Source organism: Phyllopteryx taeniolatus, chromosome 1 (assembly GCF_024500385.1).
Source record: "Phyllopteryx taeniolatus isolate TA_2022b chromosome 1, UOR_Ptae_1.2, whole genome shotgun sequence".
Lineage (NCBI taxonomy): Eukaryota > Metazoa > Chordata > Actinopteri > Syngnathiformes > Syngnathidae > Phyllopteryx > Phyllopteryx taeniolatus.
In genome coordinates, this window is record NC_084502.1 from 19247807 (window position 1) to 19272699 (window position 24893).

Consider the following 24893-nt stretch of genomic DNA (forward strand, 5'->3'; position numbering starts at 1 on the left):
GAACCAGCAGGCCACCTGCTTGCTCAGCAACATCAACAGCGTAGCAGGAGATCCAGGCCAGGGGATGGAAAGCAGATTTTAGGGGCACAAAGCATGTTTGTGTGTCTGGTAACAGTAGGTAACTTGTACATGAACTAAATCAGTGATTCTCAACCAGTGTGCCAGGGAATTGTCCAATTTTATTTAATTGCTAAAAATAATTCACTACAAATCATAAAAATAATAATCTTTTTCATCTATCTGTGCCAGTGATATATAGTGACAAGCAGGACAATGAAATGTTTGTCCACTTGATTGCAGAAGGTACATAATTAACCTGTCTAGCCACTTTTTGTGACGATTTTGTTTGGTGGTATGCTAATTTCTCTAATATAAAATATATGCCTTGGCTTAATAAAGGTTGGGTAACACTGATATACACTAAATGATGCCACTCCATGCTATTTGTGTCTCGAGCATTAGCCGCAGCGGATAATCTGCCTGTGATTCCTGCGGGTCAGTACGTCGCGTACACACAGCTACTGCACACTTCCAGAAAACAGCCCGTGTCAATGAAATGGGACTTTCGAAAGTGCCATCTGGACAAGAGAGCAGGAGACCCTCAGTGTCTGATCCTTGGAGGAGATTAGACAAACCTGCGAAGAAGAGGGTCACAATCTGTCCCAGGGTAGCCCAAAGTCAGACCTTGTTCTATATTGCTAAACACAGCTTGACATTTGTACGTTGTTTCTAATCCACTACTACTGTACTGAGTTTCCACATACAGAAAAATCAAGGATGTGATAGCCCAAATTTTTCAGGAAAGTGGAAAAATGGTAATACAATACTGTATCTGTTGTATATAAAGCAATAACAGTGTGTTTTTGCTTTTCTTTAAATCGCTGAGCTAATATTCAGTCAAATTAATGTTTCAACAAGACAATAACCCCAAACACAGCATATTTGTTCCAGAACAATAGTATTAGGATTATAGTGGAAGCCCAATTTAGGAAATAGCTGTTTCTGAGGCAAAACCAAGAAATACTGAAGAATTGTGATATTGCATCCACTTCTCCTGGGCTGGAATATCAGAAGTTGCTCAAATCCATGCAACACCGATGTGAAGCAATACACAGAAACGCTGGCTATGCTACAAAATATATATAGAAAGTATACTGTTCATTTTTAAAAAGTGCAGTCAATTTTTTCAAACAGCCTATTTTCCTTCACTTTCTGTAAAGAATATTAAATCTTTTTTCTGTCTTCAGGTTTCAATTCAGAATAGAATGCGCAGTGTTCCCAATGCATTTGTGTATATATAAATAAAAGCCATTAGGATTTTGGGCTTTACTCACTTTTTTTCAACGCTATTATTCAGAACACAAATATATGCTGATCAGATAAATATATTTCCAGAAAAAAAACTGCATAAAGCTCACCCTTGCATCATGTGTGACACTGCTCATTGTGTTCCATACAGTAAGGTCCAACAGTGTAGATTGTGAATGAGTCAATAAGCAAATTATTAAATTACATTATGTAATGTGATTTGCTATATGGATTAAATGATTTTAAAATATATAAAATCTAACAATAAATTTGCATTTGAATGAGCTTTTTTTTTTTTTTTTTTTTTCTCAACGAGATCAGCAAACACAAACATGACGTCATCGCGTGCTGAGGCGCGCCCCCAGCTCAGGAAAGACGCGTGCACGTCCACGTGACATTTTGAAGCGGAGGGTGGGGGCAGTGGGGAACGTGCTGTTGCGCGCATGCCTAATAAAGATGTGGAAGCTGCCTACATGTAGGTGAATTTGGGCACACAACATTCAACAATGCATTCAACAATTATACATGCTTGTTTGTTTCTATGTGCCCTGTGATTGTCTGGCGACCAGTTCAGTGGTGTATACGGCCTCTCGCCCAGAGTCAGCGGGGATAGGCTCCAGCACGACCCTAGTGAGGATAAACGGTACGGAAAATGGATGGCTGGATGAATTTACCCTCTGGGATTAAAACAATATGCATTTCTACACTCACATTTGGTTAAACCATACCTACCTAGTCTCTCACCCTGACATCTGGATTTTGGTCTGCTTTTCTCCCTCCTCAGAGAGAGAGAGGCAATAAAGTATATCCAGTAAAAGGAAAAAACAGTCCATTTGTTTCTTTGTTTTGACTTTTATTTGAGGTGCAACTGTCTAGTGCAAATTGTAACGTCACATTTGTGATGGGCTGAGGAACATGCACAAAAGATTGACATATTTTCTGCGAGGCATTCCTCCATTTTCCAAGTGTGTGCGCCTATGTGTCCTTTTGAGTGTCCTAGCAGCAACACAAACGCTTGGCTGCACAAAATCACAAAAAAAAAAAGTAAAGCGTCCTCATTCACTTCAACAAAACAATTTAAGTGACCAACATCCCAGAAAAGAAACAGTCGGTATCGTTTTGACTGAGCAAAGTGACGATAGTCACCGCAGGAGAGACAGTGTTCAGCGTGGAAGTAAATGATCCTCATCTGTTCCCGTGCTGACATCACAGGTACTTCACAGCCTGGCAAACCATAGATAGATATATACATTTACAAATATATTTACATGAATAAAATAACTGAAGAGAGATTATATATGTATCTATGGTTAAAAACCAGGCACTTTGCAGAATTGGAAATGTTTTAATATGTACAAACCTACAGTCGTATCCTATTCGTCTCCATTATTTATCTTGTACACATCACTAGGACATTAAATTACATCCACAAGAGCAAACAAAGAAAAGAAATCCTAAACCCTCCCCACTTTACCCTATAAAAACAACATTGATTCCCTGCATGAATATTCAACTCTTCCAATAGGGGAGGGTGCGTCGAGGGTGGGAACAGCAACGTAACACGCGAGAAGAACACCGAACCCTACAAGTGAAAAGTGAGGTGCCAATTAACACAGTTCATCTTTTCTCTTAAAACCGCCTCAACCCAGACCATCAAGACTGGAAATGACTGGTTCCCATTCCAGATGGGGGGGCGCACGCAAGTCCTCTGATAAATTTCATCTATCTTTAGCAGCAACATGTGCATGTGGAGAAAAGAAAAATGGAATGTGTGTGCTGGGTTGAGGTGGTGGGCTGACATTGGCACACGCTCCACAGGTCACACAAGGAGGGATTTGACGCCAATGCCTGCTTGCGGGTTTCAGTTCATGTCTGCTTGATGTGATTGTCTGAGCAGGTAAAAGTTGCGAGACAAGGCAGAATAAATTAAATGCGCAACAAAACACTTGCGGGAGTTCCTCGAGAAGGTGGCATAGTTGGTTGGGGGCTCACAGATCTTACGGATCTTTCCTCTTTACGCGGACGAGCCCGAGTTCTGTGCAGAGGGGAGTGCTTGCGCGGTTCCAACCGAGCCCGGGACCTGAGGCTGCTGGGCAGCGCCGGTGGGGGAGCTGCTAGTTTGGACCTGGGCCTGGAACTGAGCCATCTGCTCGGGGCTGGCCAGGTTCTTGAGCAGGTTGTTCTCTTGCTCCAGTTGAGTGTTGCGCTCCATCAGTTCCTTGATTTGCTCCTTGAGCACCTCCACCTCCTCGCGTACAGCGTACATCAGGTGACTCTTCACCAGGTCCTGAGGATGGGATGAGGACTCATTAAAAACACTCACGCGCCCAGGGTTGTAAAATTCTAGCCATTTTCAAAATAGAGTTCGAGTTAATCAAAAATTCAAGCTCACAGTTAACACCGGATTGAAGCAAGAATTGACAAAGTCAATGGTAGAACTACATGAAAATAAAAGCATAGAAATTAAAAGAACCAAAGAATCACACAAGCAGCCACAGAGACATAAACCGTAAAAACGTGGCCAAAACACAAAGAATAAAATTTGAACATTTCCATGGAAATGAAAAGTACTTTTTGGGAAGTAAACCCAAAATATACACAATTGAAGGTTGGCTCTTAATAGTGAACTTCAATAAATTTGAAGAAAAAGCAGAATGCTGACTTCAAAGTGGTACCTTGTGAGTTTTTCAAGTTACGAGTTGTCACTTGGTTGATTTTTTTGCTCTGTGATGTGAGTCAAAATTTGAGGTACACAATCTATAGATACGCCACCACTCGAAAGAAGCCACGTCTAAAATAAAAATATTGCTTTGGCACCATCTTGTGGGGCTAAAGATCTACAGTGGGTACGGAAAGTATTCAGATCCCCTTAAAATTTTAACTCTTTGTTATATTGCACCCATGTGGTGAAATAATTGAAGTTCATTTTTTTCCTCATTAATGTACACACAGCAGCCTACATTTTTGCAGATTTATTAAAAAAGAAAAACTGAAATATCACATGGCCATAAGTATTCAGACCCTTTGCTCAGTATTTAGTAGAAGCACCCTGTTGAGCTAATACAGCCATGAGCCATTTTTGGGAATGATGCAACAGGTTTTTCAGACCTGGATTTGGGGATCATCTGCCATTCCTCCTTGCAGATCCTCTCCAGTTCGGTCAGGTTGGATGGAGAACGTTGGTGGACAGCCATTTTCAGGTCTCTCCAGAGATGCTCAATTGGGTTTAAGTCAGGGCTCTGGCTGGGCCATTCAAGAACAGTCACAGAGTTGTTCTGAAGCCCCTCCTTCGTTATTTTAGCTGTGTGCTTAGGGGCATTGTCTTGTTGGAAGGTGAGCCTTCAGCCCAGTCTGAGGTTCTGAGCACTCTGGAAAAGGTTTTCGTCCAGGATATCCCTGTACTTGGCCGCATTGATCTTTTCTTCGATTGCAACCAGTCTCCCTGTCCCTGCAGCTGAAAAACACCCCCACAGCATGATGCTGCCACCCCCATGTTGGGACTGTATTGGACAGGTGATGAGCAGTGCCTGGTTTTCTCCACATGTACCGCTTAGAATTAAGGCCAATTTCCATCTTGGTCTCATCGGACCAGAAAATCTTATTTCTCACCATCTTGGAGTCCTTCAGGTGTTTTTTTGCAAACTCTATGCGGGCTTGCACTGAGGAGAGGCTTCCGTCGGGCCACTCTGCTATAAAGCCCCGACTGGTGGAGGGCTGCAGTGATGGTTGAATTTCTCGAACTTTCTCCCATCTCCCGACTGCATCTCTGGAGCTCAGCCACAGTGATCTTTGGGTTCTTCTTTACCTCTCTCACAAAGACTCTTCTCCACCGATGGCTCAGTTTGGCCGGACGGCCAGCTCTAGGAAGGGTTTTGATCGTCCCAAACGTCTTCCATTTCAGGATTATGGAGGCCACTGTGCTCTTAGGAACCTTAAGTGCAGCAGAATTTTTTCTGTAACCTTGGCCAGATCTGTGCCTTGCCACAATTCTGTCTGAGCTCTTCAGGCAGTTCCTTTGACCTCATGATTCTCATTTGCTCTGACATGCACTGTGAGCAGTTAGGTCTTTTGTAGACAGTTGTGTGGCTTTCCTAATCAAGTCCAATCAGTATAATCAAAGACGGCTGGACTCCAATGAAGGTGTAGAACCATCTCAATGATGGTCAGAAGAAATGGACAGCACCCGAGTTAAATATAATATACGAGTGCCACAGCAAAGGCTCTGAATACTTATGGCTCTGTGATATTTCAGTTTTTCTTTTTTAATAAATCTGCAAATATTTCAACAATTCTGTTTTTTTCTGTCAATATGGGGTGCTGTGTACATTGAGGAAAAAAATGATTCAATGATTTTAGCAAATGGCTTCAATAACACATTTTAACTCAACACTCACATTTTTGTTGTTCAATAAAAGAATTGATTATTCAATCAATTATTTAGAGGGACACTGTGTAACATTTTCAGTTTACTGGCCAAAATCAATGTCTGCGTTTGTATGTGTTATCATTGGTGTATTATGATCTTTGCTAGTAATCCGAGACATTCTTGTAAGCAAAGAATTTTAGATTTATACATAAGAGTGGTGACCCAGTAGGGGAGCGCCTTGACAGTTTGCCATCTTGAAATTTAAGTTGGTAATTGTAATATTTTGCATGGATGAAAAACACAATGTTTATATTTACATATATACATATATATATATATATATATATTTTTTTTTTTTTAAATTTTTTTTAAACCCCGCTAGTTGTGGCAGATGGCGCTCCACTACTGGGTCACCACTCTTACGTATAAATAAATCTAAAATTCTTCGCTTCCAAAAATGTATCGGATTGTTAGCAAAGATCATAATACACCAACGATAACGCATACAAACACAGACATCCATTTTGGCCAGTAAACAACTGAAAATGTTACACAGTGTCCCTTTAAATAATTTATTGAACAATCAATTCTTTTATTGAAGTGAGTGTTGAGTTAAAATGTTACTCATACGACTGACCATGAATACCAACAGTCCCATTTAAAATGTTAAGAGCCCCTCTCTCCCTTCAGAAAAAAAAACCATTCAAAACAAATATTAAAAAAACCTCAAGCTTCTCCAGCCTAACCTCTACAGAAAAAGCTAAACCCTTCAGACTCTATATATTCAAGTGTACTTGCGTGAAATCTGCTTGTTTTAGTCGGGATTGTGCTAAAATATATTCCCCCAACCACATTTCAATTCCCTATTACAAGCCAACCTTCAATTTGGCAAATTCCTGGTTTATTTCGACGATTTCCTATGGAAAGTTTCTAACCTTTGAAAATTCACAGAATTTACAACATCCCGAGCATTCAGGACAAGTACGGGCCCAAGGATGCAGGACCACCGAACGAACACACAGGATCACCACGACGATGATGATGATGACACCAGAAGGGAGGTTAAGGCGTTATAATCTGAGCATCCCCCTCCTTGCTGTGCAGCTACGGAACAAAATGTCCCCGCACAGAGTAGGAGGAGCCAATCGCTGGGTATTTATATTGAAAGGAGGGGAGGCTGCCTCCTGCCTAGCAACATGCTGCTGAAGAGAGGATGGGATGAGGACAGGGGGGAGCGTGTGAAGCTCGGCTTGGCCCACATCATCCGTCCAAATCGTGACAGTGCACGGCATCGAAACACGCGGGGATAATCTTTTTCTTCTTCTTCCCATCTTTTGGATGAGCCTTCTCCAATTTTAAAGCTAATTTTAGGTTTTAAAAACAGATGTCCTTCTTGACCCCAAAACCTTCCTAATAATGCAAAATAAACCTTTTCCAGTTAAGGTCATATCACGAAAAACTCACTAGACTAGAAAACTGTCCGGACCTGCCCTGGCATTACGTAACGCCAGCGGCAGCACATACGAGCCAGTTAATAGTGCGGATGAGGACAACAACCTACCATTGCTTGCTCAATCTTGTTGTCAATGGCCACGACACTTGCACCCGAAGAGCTGAAACACAAACAAACACAAAGTCAATTTGATGGCCTGAAAGGCGCTAGTATGATGCAAGACGCGTCGAATGTTGCAGCAGGTACGCGCGACAACAGGCGAACCGGACCAAAGCGGCGCAGGAATAGCACACGCAAAGTGGCCAGATTTGGATTCCGAGCAAAACATTTTGTACCTTCTGTCAAGTCTGACCGACGCGCTCTCCTTGCCGAGTACGGAGGACAGAAACGAGATGGAGAAATTCCGCAGTTGGCAAACGCCAAGGTCCATCGCCACCGTGTAACACTGAGAATTCATGCTATCCCGTCCATCGACTCGGCCCAGCTCAGCTCAAGAGGACATCCGGTGGTGCAAACGTCAAACCGGAGCGCATTCTGTAGCTCCGCGGCCGCTGAGGTTGGGCACAAAGACTGAGGTCGTGGAGGAGGAGGAGGAGGAGAGGGGGCTGTCTCGCTGCAAGATGCAAGCGGGGGAAACAGCGCCAGCAGCCACCTTATTGGCTGGAAAACGAGCCTCATTTGCATAATCATATGCGAGACAGCGACCACGGATTGGAGGAAGCAGCCAAGTTCATTAGCCTCATAATGTGGGAGGCAGCGGCCACGGATTGCGGGAGTTTGTCAAAATATATAGCACACTGTCTAAAATGCTACCATGTTGACATCTGCTAGTTTTTATTCAAAAACATGGCTGCAAGTAATGGGAAATGACATGGGCCTTTTTAAAGGAAAATGTCGCCACCTTTAGGCTGATAACTAAATTTACTCTTAACAGCAAATCAATGTCCTCCATTGAAATGAAGTAAAATGTCAAGAATCTGCTCCAGCCCCCCCAACACAATTATTTTGGTACACGTTTTTGAAAAAGAAAACCAGCAACACAACTGTGTTGTCAAATATATATATTACAAATAATATACTGGCTTTCTGAAGTGTAATTAAGCTGAAAGTCAGACACACTGTGGTACATTCGTGTGTTGATGTGTGCCTTTAAGAAGCGTAGGCTAGTAAGTGACCGCAGCTGCAGTCAGTCTAGTTGGCTGTTTACCACATGCTTTGTTCAGTGTTAGCTTGCAGGAAAAAATTAAATACTCATAAGTTGGGGCACTCGTAAGTCAATGTACCACTGTCGGTAAATTTCATTCATACAGTTTGATAATTCTCACAGAGAGGACTCACAAAGTGCTTTGCGTGGTTAAAATAGTTACAAACATTATACAGTTAATACAAGATTAATCAAAACAATCAGGTCTTATTGGAATGCTTGCTTAAACTGCTGAGGCACAGTAAGTAAAAGGCAGTCAGCAGAAAAAGATCCACCATTTAGCTACCAAGCCATTAAGCCCAGCGATTCTCTATGTGTGGTACGAGTACCACTAGTGGTACGCAGGCTGTCTAGTCCTATGGGAAAGAATCACTGAATTAAATACAAATTTCAACCATATCAAACATACCTGAAAGAAGCTTGTAGCTATGAATACAGCCTGTTTAAACTTTGTATTAAATCTAGTAGTGCATTTATTTTTCATGTCCAATACAGTTGTTATTTTTCAAATACAGTACAAGTAGTAAAGTCAGTTGTATTTAATCTTCAAGTACCGTACAATAGAACAATATATTTGCATTTAATCTGTCCAGTGTTTACACATTTAAGTGCAATTTGTATTTAACTAATTGAATCATAATTTGCATATATTGTGTCTTTTCCTATGTTGAAGCACAGTGTTAATGTTCAAACTGAATAATGTCACAGTGGATTACAATAATATAATTTTTAGGAATAAAACCTCTGCCTCATTTTGGATGAACACTTAAGCCTACTATTTTGCTGCATTTTAGTGTTGGTCATGATGGTGGCTTCCAGGAAACTATTTTTTGCAAGTGTTTTTTGAGGTGGTACTGGGTATAAAAAGTTTGACGACCACTGATTTAGCTCATTTAGGACACATGGAAAGTGAATTCAATTAAGGACTCAAGTTGAAAGATATGATGTAAATTGCTGTGTGAATCAACAACTAAAGATGATAAAGACATGGAAAGAGGACTAATATTTTCCTTGGTTTAGTGCCATTAGTATCTACTTTACTAACTACACTCAAAATCATTTCTGAACACATTAACAGCAAAGGAATCTTAACATAACAGTGGAAACCCTAAAACAGCACGAAGAAAGGTAATTGATCCCAAACAAGGCGTCATTGATTTGCACAATCAAGACTCTCGAGTAAAGATCACAAAAACAGTAAGAAACCCTGACGACATCACTCAGGTCCATCACATCAATCACTGGTTATTAAGGCTGATGCCATCACTAAGGCAACACTTTGGATAAGCTGCGCACAAAGGAGAGGGAAGTGGATTGAGGAACTTTGTGGAGGAGGCAGATAAAACACAAGAACCATTTTGCCGTTAAAGGCTTGAATTTCATCTGTGCATCTGACCAAACAACATTTTAATCTGGTCAGGCTGATATGTGACCTATCGCTGCTCAATGGCACCTTGGATTGGCTGACAGAACAAAGAAAGAAGCTTTTGGCCTTAAGTTTTCAAAATGCACCACTTCTCACACACACCTTCATCAAACCCTCCAAAACCTGCTCCTTTAATGAAATCTCACTTTTGTCTTACCTAGGTTCAACAGAACTACAAATTGATGTCAGAGAAGGTTGAATGGAAGAAGGTGGTTTATAATTTCCATTATTAATAAACAGTAAATATAGCACAAACTATGATCCCAAAACAAGTCAACATCATTTCAAACTCTGACAACGTTATCCTTAAAATCAATGGCTTACAGATAATTTGATTTAGATAAACATTTCAGTGTAAAACCTACTCTCTACTTATAGACTCAACTTCTGATAACAACCCAGGCTAAACCTAGCTCCTCCCCAGCATACAAAAATCTTAGAACAGACAATGTGTCACTTCAGCATACGTTCATTGACACAAACTACTACTTTCCAATTAGCAAGGGCTTAGCCATCTTGTGGCCTTTTAGGACAGGAAGAGCTAAAAAAAAATTGTAGATTCTGATAATAGGTGAAGTTTTCCACTAAATAGCTGAGGATTAAGTTTCACGGGAAAAAAACACGAGTATGGTGAATTCCTGTGTAGCAGACTTCAACGAGGCGAGGGGTCCACTGGATATCGTGTGTTAATTAATGGGTTAAATGCTTTGTCGGCCCACTGAAGCCCACTAGTGGGCAGAGCAATGGGGACGCTAACATGGGAGCTGGAACATGCTGTTCAACTGTGCCAGTCAGCGAGCCAAGATGGCGACAGATTTAGCCGGTTGATGAAACGGTTGCACGTGCAAATGAGACAACGTCAGACAGGTCTGCTTTTGTTCAGGAGTTGTGACAGGAAGTTGTATTTGAAAGACCACCTGACAAAATTCCAGTTGAACAACAGCACCACCACACAACAAAAGACCTCCATCGTTACCTCTTCAGATGCTTCTCCAGCTCCCAGAAAAATAGCTTCACGGCCATGGCGTCGCGACCCTGCGCTCCTCCGGCCCCGGCCAGCCCCTTCTCTCTCATTGATGCTCAGGGTAAAAACAAACACAGTGTCCATGCGGTGGGGCCCCCACCCTGCGCCCGAACCCAAAACGAGCACCACCACCACCACTGCGCCTCCTCCGTCCTCCAGACCCAATCCCCTGTCCCCCTTAGTGCTTCACATTGGGGGAATCTGACAAACAACGTCGTCCTGGGATGGCGCCGAGGAGGACGGGGAAGGGAGCGGGAGTGCGTGTGGACGACAGTGCTGCGGTGACCCCAATGGCGCCTGAATCGAAGATTGGTAGTGGGGCGAGAAGCTCTAAGAGGCTGGGCTGTGACGTCACGCCAGTAGGACTCGTGTCACCTCCCCTTCTGTTGTTATGTAAACTGTCAGTAGAGATTAGAGCAATCCATCCAATGGGATAAGCCCTTTTTGACCACATACTCAGCACGCGCATCATCACCTAACAAGCCACGCCCAAACGCTTGCTTGTTTCCTACAACATCCTCTCAAGAAGCGACAGGATACCACTGTACACCCCAACTCTCCAATGCTCTTAGCAATTTGTGGTGAATAGCACACTAAGAATGGGATCCTTGTACCTTAAATGTGAAAATGCACCCCATTGCCCGTGCGTCTTCCATAAAGAGAAGGATTGTGTCCGCACAAGGGAATATGTAAGTTTTAGCAGGCGCACCACTGGCTGTGTTGTCACTACGCATCAGTGCACGCACACCGAACATTAACACGCACGGCATGGGGCTTCGTTGGCCTCACGTGTGTCTCCATACGAGTAGAAGCTCACACTGGCTAAGGCACAGTCGCTAGGATAAGGTAAAGGCAAATGCGGCAAATTTTGGGCCTCACAGTATAATAGCCAAAGTCATTTTTTAAAATGATTATTTATTTGTATTTTTTTTAAACAAGAAAAAACTAATTCAGAGTCCAGTTGCCTCGATTCCACACTTTTGTGGATTACCATGATCTGCATGACTGAGAATCTATGCAGATACAAAGAAAAAAAACAATGTTTAGCAAGCACACTGCTATTTTTGTACGGATATTGTGACAGTAAGTTAAAACTGACCGGCAATTTTGCTATTAGGCTAAGGAAATAATGTATCAGCAACAGAACAGGCCAGACATAAGAGTTCACCCTGCTTGCCACACAATGTAGCGGCAAGGTAAGCACAATTTTGTATAGAGTGAAATGACAGTGGACCCCTTCCTAATCGTGGTTTGCTAAATTAATGAATTAACCAATTCACGTTGGGTTTTTCTGTGGAATCGATCCTTGCATTTTTAGCCATTTGCAGCAGGGCTTGGTCCCTATGCCCTGCCAATGTCAGGGGTTTACTGTTTTAGATTTTTTCCTCGGGCGTGCACACAGTTGCACAGAACAAAAGGCTGGAAACCGGTTTCAGGGCGAGCTTGTTGTAGAGATAGGTCCACTTTCAGCTAATCGCTGATGGCACTGAGGGTTCGGCTTAGCCAATACTGTGAGACCTTAACACTGCAACTTCTGAGAAGTTGAGATGGGATGCTTTCATTCCAGACCATCCATCCAAAGCTCTATAAAGGGCTGTGCCTTATGCAGTGGGTACAGAAAGTATTCAGAACCCCTTAAATCTTTCACTCTTTGTTATACTGCAGCTATTTGCTGAAGTCACTGAAGTTATTTTTTCCCCCTCATTAATGTACACACAGCACCCCATATTCACAGAAAAATACGGAATTGTTTCAATTTTTGTAGAATTATTAAAAAAGAAAAACTGAAATATCACACACCTTTAAGTATTCAGACCCTTTGCTCAGTATTTAGTAGAAGCACCCTTTTGAGCTAATAAAGCCATGAGTCTTTTTGGGAATGATGCAACAGGTTTTTCACACCCGGATTTGGGGATCCTCTGCCATTCCTCCTTGCAGATCCTCTCCAGTTCTGTCAGGTTGGATGGTGAACATCAGTGGACAGCTATTTTCAGGTCTCTCCAGAGATGCTCAATTGGGTTTAAGTCAGGGCTCTGGCTGGGCCATTCAATAACAGTCACAGAGTTGTTCTGAAGCCACTCCTTCGTTATTTTAGCTGTGTGCTTAGGGTCATTGTCGTGTTGGAAGGTGAACTTTCGGCCCAGTCTGAAGTCCTGAGCAGGTTTTCGTCCAGGATATCCCTGTACTTGGCCGCATTCATCTTTGCTTCGATTGCAACCAGTCGTCCTGTCCCTGCAACTGAAAAACACCCCCACAGCATGATGCTGCCTCCACCATGCTTCACTGTTGGGACTGTATTGGACAGGTGATGAGCAGTGTCTGGTTTTCTCCACACATACCGTTTAGAATTAAGGCTAAAAAAAATTATTGGTCTCATCAGACCTGAGAATCTTATTTCTCACCATTTTGGAGTCCTTCAGGTGTTTTTTGTAGCAAACTCCATGCAGGTTTTCATGTGTCTTGCACTGAGGAGAGGCTTCCGTCGGGCACTCTGCCATAAAGCCCCGACTGGTGGAGGGCTGCAGTGATGGTTGACTTTCTAGAACTTTCTCCCATCTTCCGACTGCATCTCTGGAGCTCAGCCACAGTGATCTTTGGGTTCTACTTTACCTCTCTCACCAAAGCTCTTCTCCCCCGATTGCTCAGTTTGGCCGGACGGGCTGCTCTAGGAAGGGTTCTGGTTGTCCCAAACGTCTTCCATTTAAGGATTATATATGTTGTTGTAACCTTGGCCAGATCTGTGCCTTGCCACAATTCTGTCTCTGAGCTCTTCAGGCAGTTCCTTTGACCTCCTGATTCTCATTTGCTCTGACATGCACTGTGAGCTGTAAGGTCTTAAATAGACAGGTGTGTGGCTTTCCTAATAAAGTCCAATCAATATAATCAAACACGGCTGGACTCCAATGAAGGTCTAGAACCATCTCAAGGATGATCAGAAGAAATGGACAGCACCCAAGTTAAATATATGAGTGTCACAGCAAAGGGTCTGAATACTTATGGCTGTGTGATATTTCAGTTTTTCTTTTTTAATAAATCTGCAAAAATTTCAAGAATTTCGTTTTTTGGTGGGGGGTATAGGGTACTGTGTGTACATTAATGAGGAAAAAAATTAACATGATTTTAGCAAATGGCTGCAATATAACAAAGAGTGAAAAATTTAAGGGGGTCTGAATACTTTCCGTACCCACTGTATGTCTCAAGCTCACGGTAAACATTGGACAACAAGAATGGAGATCACGCTGACAGCCATGTGCCACCTGGCATTTCAAATGTTCTCTCTTTCACACATACTCCACCTTTTAGCCTTATTTTTGGTGAGAGTTGTGCTGTGATTGGGTTGTTTCCCTCCCTTGTCTCCTACATCACTTTTCCTCAAGCAGAAGGGAGACAGTGTCAGTGTCACGATAGAGTTAACAGTTTATTTACCATAACCACAGCAGCACACGTTATCAATATTTAGGCAGTAGTGGACCTCAGCGAAACGTTTTCAGTGTCATTTGGTTGACAGTTGAAGGTCTCACAGTTCAGCAGCTCGAGGGCGAGCCTTATTTTCCATTTTATTTATCATTTATTTAACCAGGTAAAAGCTTATTGAGATATAAAATCTATTTTTCAAAACCCAAGAGACAGCAAAAAATATACAGGTAGCAGAAATTATACAGTACATAACATTCATCCATCCATCCATTTTCCGAACCGCTTATCCTCACTAGCGTCGCGGGCGTGCTGGAGCCTTGTCCCAGCTATCCTTGGGCGAGAGTCAGGTACACCCTGAACTGGTTGCCAGACAATCGCAGGGCACATGTAAAACAACAACCATTTGCACTCACATTCACACCTATGGGCAACTTAGTGCCTGCAATTAACCTGCAATTAACCTAATGGTTTTTGGAATGTAGGAGGAAACCGGTGTACCCAAAGAAAACCCACGCAGGCATGGGGAGAAAATGCAAACGCCACACAGGCGAGGCCATATTCGAAACCGGGTCCTCAGAACTGTGAGGCAGATTTACTAACCAGTCGTCCACCGACCATAACCTAACGGTCTCACACAACAACAACAGTCATACAATAAATACAAATAACAGTGATATTGACATGTACGACATCTGATTTAAAAACAGTGACAAACCCCAAATGCTTTCAAGTACATACATTTTTTTTTAATTCGTTCAAATTTGGCAGGCTTTTAGACTTTTTTTTGGGCCTCTTTAGTCGGTTAATGACTCTATACCTCTGTGCCAAATGTTTAATATTTGTGCAGTTTTTGTGAACAGAGCCTGGGTCTGTTTTATTTATATTTTTTATTTACCAAAGATATTTCATTTACTGTTCTACATTACAATGCCAACATTAAACATTCTTTAGAATTAAAGTTAACTGTTCTTAAAAAATATGTACTTGAATTATTATGTTCTAATATCATTATAACAGTGGGATAAAAAAAACAACAATACTATCGTTGATCATGATAGTTTTGGGGAAAATATATCATCCTAAAAAAATTGCGATCGTAGCAGGCTGAAACACATAATATTACGGGAGCAAATATAGATTTAAAAAATATTGTAAAAACATTAAGAATAGAGTAACAATTGTTATATTGTTTGCACCGCCATTGCCATTCGTTAGCTCATCAATGGTGTTTTGCATTATTTGTTAGCAAGAAGCTGAGTTGACTTTTCCCAAGGCAAAAAAAGACGGGTGGGGGAGGGGGGGAGAAATGGAAAAAAATTTGGTTGTTTTAAATACACAAGATGTAATTCTCTGTGTTTTATGTTCCGTTTGAAAGTAAACTTCAACTGGGAGTGACAATAATCAGCTTGAAGCCTCTTTTTGAAGAATTGTTCACTCTGCTGAACTGCTACTTTTTGTGAAGTTCACTGCCACCAAGCAACCCTTGGATCTCAAATTTTTGAAAGTCAAGCAATCGGCCAAATGACAATTTGTAATATCTCGAAAAACTCAAATCGGGTCACTCATATCTCAAGGTACCACTCTATATGATTAATCTAGTTTGGCTGATTATGAGCCAAAGCCAGAAGCAAAAGTGTCCCTATTTACAAGGTCTTTAATTTGGAAAGACACACAGAAAAGAAAAACACAACTACATTAACGAAATAGAGAACACATTTCAGTCCAAAGATGGAGAAAAAAATCTGGCAAGAAAGAGGAAACTTCTGTTTGCAGTCAAGGATAAAGTCCATAATCCTTGCCAAGTTACAGACTAAATAGAGATAAGCAATACCCCAAAACTCAAACATCTCTCATGGGAGTCTCTGGGGTGTAAGCCAATCATTCTCAGGCCGGTACGCAACGCCTTACATAACCAGCCCGTTGCCATATGGTCCATGAGAGGACTCCAAGAGAGAAGTACAACATTTCTGCTTGTTTAGTGACAGTGCAAGGATTTAAGCTTTTAAAGCGCACAGAAATTTGACTTGTATAGAGACCGACAAAAGAGTGTTGCTGTATGTCATGCCAAGAATTTGTTATAAATAAATCATGCATTTTGTGTGTGTAATGTGGGGAGAGCCCGGCAAGGGTCTTATCAAAACCTGGTGGAAAACTTGGGATCCCTGTGGCAGATGGCGTCATGCTGTGCACAGAACATTGGTAAACATTTGGAGGGGCCACATTTCCCACACAGAGATGGGCTTCCAAAAAAATATCCGTCTTGAGCAAATGACTCTCGAGCTAGTAGAACACACACTTCATTTGGAGAGGTTATTGATTAGAGTTTTTTTTTTTTTTTTTACATAATACAATACTACACAGAGAAATTTATGCTATTTCCTGCAAAATTCTACAGCAGCTAGAAGCACCAGGAGAAGCTGACTAATTCCCATTTCCCATCACGAAGTAACAGATAGGCATGCAGAGAGGAGGAGGAGCAGGAAGAAGAGGCAGGCAAATGTAAAAGGAGTCTTCAGCCTAATCTGTTGTTTTCTGATGGATGCCAACATGGCCCAATCCAGTACTGCCAGAATAACAACAAAGAGATGGGATGGAGGATTTTCCTGGTAGACTAAACTAACCAAAAGCCACATTTAAGGAGACGTTTCCCTCTGAGCACGAGCAGGATTTTAAAAGCAATCACCACTAGTCTTACAGTTTAATTTGGGAACCCTTTCAAAACTGCCTGGTTCTGGCTTTGTTCGTTCACTCATTGCGTGCAGCAAGGCCCCCCACCCCCACCGGTGAGAAAAGCACATTTAGGTCAGCGACTCTGAAAACGTGATTATATAAAACACTTGCCGTCCACATTGTGAGTATTGAAGGGTGGACACTGCCCTTATGTGGCAAACCCTGGAACAACATCATGGCTGTGGAGGGAATCACTTCCTATCCACTGTACTGTTCTTTAATAGCGAGTTCGCCATTTTGAAGTGCTGTTTCAATGTCTAGGGATTATAGGTTAGCCCCTATATAGTGCCCTCAATGTATTCCACAATGAATCTTGAAAAGTAGTGAACTGATAGTCAGTAGAACTAATGTATCCCGTGATGCACTGCACATGAGACAAATTCACTAGTTGTAGGGCGAAAATATCTTAAGTAGCACTACACATCACAACAAGGATGGACGTTGAGGGATTTGTTTGCATTAATGTGGTAAAATACACCCCCCATCTTATAACAATATAACGTTGTTATTTATTTATTTGTTCAATATTTAGTATGGAAGTCTGACACTGATCCGGTACATTCTAATTATGCAACAGCAATAACATAATTAAAGTCTCCCAAGTTATTTTTCTTTTTTCCCCCCATCTGACTGATGAGTCAACTATATAGAGCACTATATGAAAATCCCAGCATAATAATCAGGAAGTAGGGAATGAGTGAATGATTCCCAACACAGCCTATGAGAAAGCAGAGCACAAGGGTGATTTTGTCACTTCTCATTAGCAGACGGACATGTGATGTGACCTCACATCCAGGTGATTCCAGCCAAGAAGCACTACTAAACTCTCCCCAAAATCAAACAGTCAACTAACCAAACAAGACATGTTCAGCAAGAGCCACAAGACATACACATTAAATCTGTTTGGTTTGTCGGATTGCAGAGAGCTCATTCGTTCAGTCAGTGTAAACTTTCAGTTTTGATGACAGTGCTTAAACACAAAATAAAGCTAATACAACAGTTTGCGCAATGACTCAACAATTACTGTCCCACCCTGAATGAGTTGAGTGCAACTAATCAAGGTTGTAAAAAATGATAACCAAACTCAAAGTAGAGCTCGGCAAATCTTGAGGTGTCTGCATCTTTTATGGCAAACTGAACTTTTATGGCTGATGGCATGTAGACTTTGACACATGATACATTCATGACCTGCTGTGAAACACCTCGTGTTGATTAGGATTTTCAAAGAACGGAATGCTCATTTGACAATTATGCACTGAAATGATTCTGCAGCTTTTCAAAAGTTGAACAACCTGCAGGCTAAAATTGAGGACCACATAAAAGCACCACCTAACATCTCTGTCGGCAGTAGTATCCAAGCACAAGGGACACCTTTGCCTGCCAGTTTTTTTACACACAGTTGGTTTGGAAGCCCAAACAAGCAGCGGACCATTACTGAACTCAACATGCCCACTGCTCAGGCCCTCTAAAAAGGACACATTCCTTCAATTAATAGGCACCAAGAAGCAGGAAATGTTACTCAAAGCACCTGGATCTAAATAAATAAAAGCTTAGCAATACATCTAAGCATATTGTACAATAATGTGTTACTGCTTATCTGTTTCTTGTCCCTTGCTCACACAAATATGGAGGGGAAAAATCCCAGTGGTCTCTGTGGGAAAGCATAAGACATCGTTGGGACAGCAGAAACAGTTCTTATAAGTAGTAGAGTAAAAGCGTGACTCTGGAAGAAATGGCTGACACCAAAGATGGTCAGACAAAAAATAAAAATAGAGAGTGCAAACAACCAGAGTAAAAACACTGTTAAAGCAGAGCAGACAGCACATGTATACAAAAGCCTTCTTCTTTGTGCAGCTGAAAATTTGTCTTAGACCATGACAAAATGACCCATAAACTACAACAAGCATGCCCACAGTACATGAGCTCCAACTGCTCACTCACCCTGGGAATGAAAGCAACAGCTTGAGTGGTTAATAAAGGTGTTAACCTCAGGGGAGAAGGACATACAAGGAGGATATGAATAAAGAAGGAAAGCATGAGGCTGAATAAAATACACCACAGCAGCGCATTCGTCTGGCTTTCATTCTTTCCACATTCAAATACAACCCCAATTCCAATGAAGTTGGGACATTGTGTTAAACATCAATAAAAACAGAATACAATGATTTGCAAATCATGTTCGACCTATATTCAATTAGAATAGAATAGACTACAAAGACAAGATATTTAATGTTCCAACTGATAAAATTGATTGATTTTAGCAAATAATCATTAACTTAGACGTTTATGGGTGCAACACGTTCCAAAAAAGATGGGACAGGGTCATGTTTACCACTGTGTTACATCACCTTTTCTTTTAACAACATTCAATTAACGTTTGGGAACTGAGGACACTAATTGTTGAAGCTTTGTAGGTGGAATTCTTTCCCATTCTTGCTTGATGTACAGCTTCAGCTGTTCAACAGTCCGGGGTCTCCGTTGTCGTATTTTACCCTTCATAATGCGCCACACATTTTCAATAGAAGACAAGTCTGGACTGCAGGCAGGCCAGTCTAGTACCCGCACTCTTTTACTACGAAGCCACGCTGTTGTAACACGTGCAGAAAGTGGTTTGGCATTGTCTTGCAGAAATAAGCAGGGGTGTCCATGAAAAAGACGTTGCTTGGATGGCAGCATATGTTTCTCCGAAACCTGTATGTACCTTTCAGCATTAATGGTGCCTTCACAGATGTGTAAATTACCCATGCCATTTACACTAACACAGCCCCATACGATCACAGATGCTGGCTTTTGAACTTTGCGTCCATAACAGTCCGGACGGTTCTTTTCCTCTTTGGCCCGGAGGACACAACGTCGACAATTTCCTAAAACAATTTGAAATGTGGACTCGTCGGACCACAGAATACTTTTCCACTTTGCATCAGTCCATCTTAGATGAGCTCAGGCCTTTTGGAACGTGTTGCAGCTATAAAATTCTAAGTTAATGATTATTTGCTAAAAACAATCAGGTTTATCAGTTTGAATATTAAATATCTTGTCCTTGTTGTGTATTCAATTAAATATAGGTTAAACATGATTTGCAAATCATTGTATTCTGTTTATATTTATGTTTAACACGTCCCAACTTCATTGGAATTGGGGTTGTACATAACACACACAGTATAAACAACCATTCACACACACACACACACACACCTGTGGACTATTTGGAATTTTTTCATTGGAATTGGGGTTGTACATATTTTCCAGAAGTGAATAATAAACAGCTTGAAGCAAGCACACAACCTCTTTGGAGAACTGTTCACAATCTGACAAACTGCGCATTAGCGCTGGTACTAAAAAAATACATGGCATTGTTTCATTTTTGACGGCAAGTTATTGCAGTGCTTGCTTTTCTAGTACAGGTATATCATACAATCCGAGATGCAATAGTGAGTACAGCGATCAGGAGGGACTGAGCAGCTTTCCTTTGAATTCCAGATCTGAATCGTCTGCATAAATTCGAAGCATCGATAAAGCTGTCATTGCTTATCTCAGTAATTCCCAACTGCTGTGTTGTGCAGCGACACATTAGCGTGCCGTGGGAGGTCATTAGGTGTGCTGCCTGAAATTATGCAATTTCACTTAAATGGTCCAAAAATCTATGCCAACGATGTATAGTGGCAGGCAGAACAATGTAATGATCTTCCACTAGATAGCTGCAAGTTTCAGCTTGTCTCATCAGGAAGTCATTCACAAAAGGTAAAAATAAAAAATACAGCAGAGCTTTGAATTCCAAGTGTCCCAACTTTCAGGTTTTTTGATACAAGGTGTAACATGGTTGATTTTTTGGCTTGTATTGCAAGTCAAATTTTTGATTTCGAGTGAGCTTCAAATAAACCGCCATCCGACAGTCGCCAATGCACTTTCAGCTGGTTATTGAACAGTACAGTCAAACACACATATACAAAAGAAAACCACTCGCAAGGAGGAGACACTAACACTGAACTAACCGCATGGTAAAAGGCCAACTTGAGCTCGAGTCAGAGCTCCTGACGAAACTCACATTCACCACTCTTTACCACTCAGTAACACGCAATTATGTGTGTGTGTGTGTGTGACTTTTGGCTTATGTTTTTATATTAGTGGGGCTGCAACTCAAGATTATTTAAATAATCGATCTGCCTGGTGTATTCTTTTTTTCGATCAATCGAATCGGATTCCATCCCTTTTAAAACAGGACATTATTTCAAATTGAGAGTGCGGGAAATGCACAAACAAAAATTGATGATGATTAAGTTACTGGTTTAGTCCGTAACATGTCAGAAGATAGGCAAAAAAGTTGCAGATGTTTGCAAATGTCTTATTTTGATTAAACAGAAAGATAATCAGTCTTCTTTCATGGAGGACTACAGAAATCTGAGTGAGAATATTTACTGTTGAGACACTGAAATTCCTAAAGATTTGGACAATTTCAAGTTAAACAAAGCTCTCTAAACGATTATTCAATTATGAAAATAGTTGTGTATTAATTTGATAATAGATTACTTGTCAATTAACCTATTATTTTTGCACCCCTAATATTTAGATTTTACAATACTGTGCTATTTTTCTTTCTCACGAAAAAAGGTTTGGTACTTTTAGGGGGGTTGGAACAGATTAATGACATTTCAATTCATTTCAATAGGGAATATTGATTCAGTATATGTGGGTCAATCGTATTTGACCACGGAATTAAATAAACTCCCACGTAAAGGTACCACTGAAAGTATTTTTGTGCCATTTTTCTTTGTTAGTGTGCGGTGATATTTTTCTAATGTAAAATACGTGCCTTGGCTCAGTAAAGGTTGGGAGTTAGTTAGCTAGTTAATCTTCTTTGTTGCTGGTCCGTGTCACAATCAAAATGTTGTGCGACTCGGTATGTTGATGACAAAAGACCTATCTGATTGACCCCAGACACAGTTTGAACAAGCTGTTATAGTCTCACCTGTCCTCTTCTCCTTCAGCATGCGGAGTCCTCAAGCCAGCAGCAGCAGCTACAAGGGCGCTGGCCTCCACTGACATCCCCATGTGGGCCAGGCTTCTAGCAGTGATGCCGGCATCCGCAGCCATCACTCCACCTCCAGCGGCACCCAGCCTGGGCAGTCCCAGGAGGCGCTGGTGCTGAAACAGAAGCTTTTGTGCATCTTCCAGTTGGGATGCTTTTAGGGAGCTCCCTCCTGCCAGAGGGGCTGCATAGAGGGCTGTGCCTGGGGTGAGAAGTGGCTGTAGGTCAGCTTGAAGTGCAGTCAGAGGCATGTAAGGGGCCCCTTGCACTGGTGGTACCGTAGAGGTGGAGGCCATAGATGTCGGTTGGCCCACAGCAGAAGTTTCTACAGCAGATGGAGCCACATGACCATGATGAGGTGACTGCTGAGCCAGGCTGCCTAGTGGCTTTGCTGTGACTGCTGACCCTGGTGATATGGATAAGCTCAAGTGTGTTAGTGGAGGCTGGACCTGGGTTTGGAACGGAGCAGTGGGTTGGATAAAGTCTGGTTGCAGACCACTGAGCTGAGGTGCGATATAACTTCCCGGGCCTTGAGCCTGCTGCTGGTCCACGGCATAGGGTAAATGATGGGCCATGCGGGAGGGGGGCTGGTTCATACCAACTTGTGGTGGACTTGCAGGGAGAGTACCAGGAGCCCCTAGCATCTTAGTGTGAGCTGCACCAACTACTTCCTGGGGTGACATATAGTTGAAGGGATTGGTTTGGGCCGGAGCTTGTGGCGGGCTCTGCATTGTATGAGGACCGGTGTACTCTTGGTTTGACAGCTGATAAGGCTGCAGTGTGTGAGGTTGCTGGACAGCTGAAAGAATTGAACTTACTCCAGCATTACCGGGCTCAGTCTCCGCAGAAGACTCCGCAGCTTTAGGTGCCTCCGAGATTGCTGCAGGTGGAATCTCCTTCTCGTAATACTCTGTACAAGTCCATCTTCCTTTGCGGAATGGCTCAGAGTTGGTGTCCAGTTTGACCACTCTGAAACGAGAGCTGGTAGTCGTCTGCGTTTGAGTGCTGGAGGCGGTGGTTGACTGACCTGTTACTCCACCAGTGGAAACTGTTGGTCCAATCCCACCAGTGTTGTCAAAACCTGGCTGCCCAGGTGGCTGAACTGGAGTTACAGAGGAGACACTCTGAAAATTCCCAGTACCCTGTAGGTGTGCGTCACCGGCCGTCCTACCAACAATAGGAGCGGATGGTTGTGCTGTTCCCCCTATAGGTTTGGTGCTCTCCAACACAGGTGGCTTCTGGGATGGGGTAGCCCCCGTTTTGGAAAGCGGCTGGCTGGAGCTAGACAACGATGCTAGGGGAAGGGCTGATGATTCACCTCCTGGCAAGTTATCAGCGTGATGCTGATGGGGCAGACTGTGCTGCTGCGGATAATAATGATGGTGTACATTCCCATTTACCATTGCGGTATGCTTCTGAGCTCCCTGGCTGGAATGTGGATACGGAGGCTCATTGGGTGACACAAGGCCAGGCGTGTCCACCCCATGGAGGCTGTTTAATGTCTCGTCCGAGGAACTTCGCTCTGGCACACCCGTGTCTGTGGCTCGGGACACTGAAGCATCCAGCATATCAGAGGAAGAGAGGTCCTCAGTGTGCGACTCATCCAGGTCATCATAGCTTTCGGTGTCATCAGCCAAACTGTTACTGCCACTTATGTTAATCTGAGCAGAGGTGACGCTTGTTATCTGGAAGCCACTCTTCTTCTTCACCTGAGCTCCAGGCATTTGGGATGCGGGCTGTTGATGGGGTCCCGGAGAGGAGGCTCCAGCTGGTGCCGAACATTCTTCAAGTGCATTAACTCCAGCGCCAGTGGACAAAGCAGGCGCCCCTCCGCCGCTGCCCCTGCGGTAATGAAACACCGTTTTCCTGCTACCAGCACTAGGTGGGTCTCCACAAAAGTCCTGGTGGTGCATCCCTGCCACCAGGAGGGTTCTGATTTTGGGGGTCCTTAGAAATAGGCGGTTGGGCTTTTGACTCGACCTGCTAGCTAACGCACAGCTATAATGCTAGCTCGATCGCGATGCTCAAGCCCCATCGGTAGAAGTCAGAATATTTGTCCTTCCAATCAGTGTGCTGACTCAGAAACTACTGCACAGAATAATCCACCTTACAAAAACAACATAATCACATATCAGAAATAATTAATTCGAAATTCTGCTAGCAACTGGTTAGCTTAAAGCGCTGGTAGATAAGCAGAAATGATTCGCTTCACTCCTTCGGGAGTTATGGTACCTTATTGCAAAGGTTTCCCATCACATATGGTACAGCCAAAAGCAAGCACGAAGATTTAGCTGTGAAGAGTTTGGCTGCAGTCAGGTGGTCAACGAGCTGTCCAACCTATGTCGCATGAAATCAGTCGCAGACTTCATTCCTCTCGCGGACGTCCTCTTCTACCCCACGCAAAAAAAAAAAAAAACTTGCCGAATATTTACATTCCACCCGCGATCAGCGAACAATGATGTCTAAATGCTGCCTGTATTTTGGGAGTCAAAAAGGAGGCTTATGCACAACTCCGTAAGCCCTATCAAGTCCTTGTTTGCTGTATCATCGCCGGTGAGTAGCGGCAGCTAAACTAAGCTAACGGGCTGTCAGGTTCAGAGGGGACGGGGAAGCTAAACACTGCACATGCGCATGCGCAAGTCTACACCACATTAAAATAACGTAAAATTCACCGATAGTAAAATATTATTTTGGGGGTGCATTCCGTCATCATTATTGAAGAAGCCTCACACGAGACATGAAGGGAGGAGAGTATGGCAAGCGGATTTAACATTTAAAAGCAAAGTTTGACTCTCCGGAATTAACATAGCAGATGTCAACAATGTCTTTTCTGACCAGCCGTAGTTACAATTTGAAAAGTTGGAATTCAAGATATTTATAATGTAAATATAACTAGTCGAAAAGACAGCTACATATACAAAGGTATAAAGATGTATGTA

At 42.5% G+C, this 24893-nt stretch overlaps 1 protein-coding gene across 4 annotated transcripts; it reads right to left on the reverse strand.

The window, feature by feature from the left end:
• Window positions 1–2140: 2140 nt before the first annotated feature.
• On the reverse strand, window positions 2141–24559 carry zgc:65895 (uncharacterized protein LOC393546 homolog). Of its 4 annotated transcripts, XM_061778304.1 has the most exons (4): window positions 24187–24559; window positions 21895–24060; window positions 7236–7287; window positions 2141–3595 (listed from the first exon to the last, which is right to left on the reverse strand). In XM_061778304.1, the coding sequence occupies exons 2-4, from the start codon at window positions 23865–23867 to the stop codon at window positions 3323–3325; spliced, it is 2298 nt and encodes a 765-aa protein (XP_061634288.1). In that variant the 5' UTR covers window positions 23868–24060; window positions 24187–24559; the 3' UTR covers window positions 2141–3322. The 4 variants fall into 4 exon arrangements, with proteins under 4 accessions (XP_061634288.1, XP_061634277.1, XP_061634306.1 ...); XM_061778293.1 differs by having other exon boundaries at window positions 21895–24559; XM_061778322.1 differs by lacking the exons at window positions 21895–24060; window positions 24187–24559 and adding an exon at window positions 10734–11088.
• Between the last annotated feature and the right edge of the window lie 334 nt (window positions 24560–24893).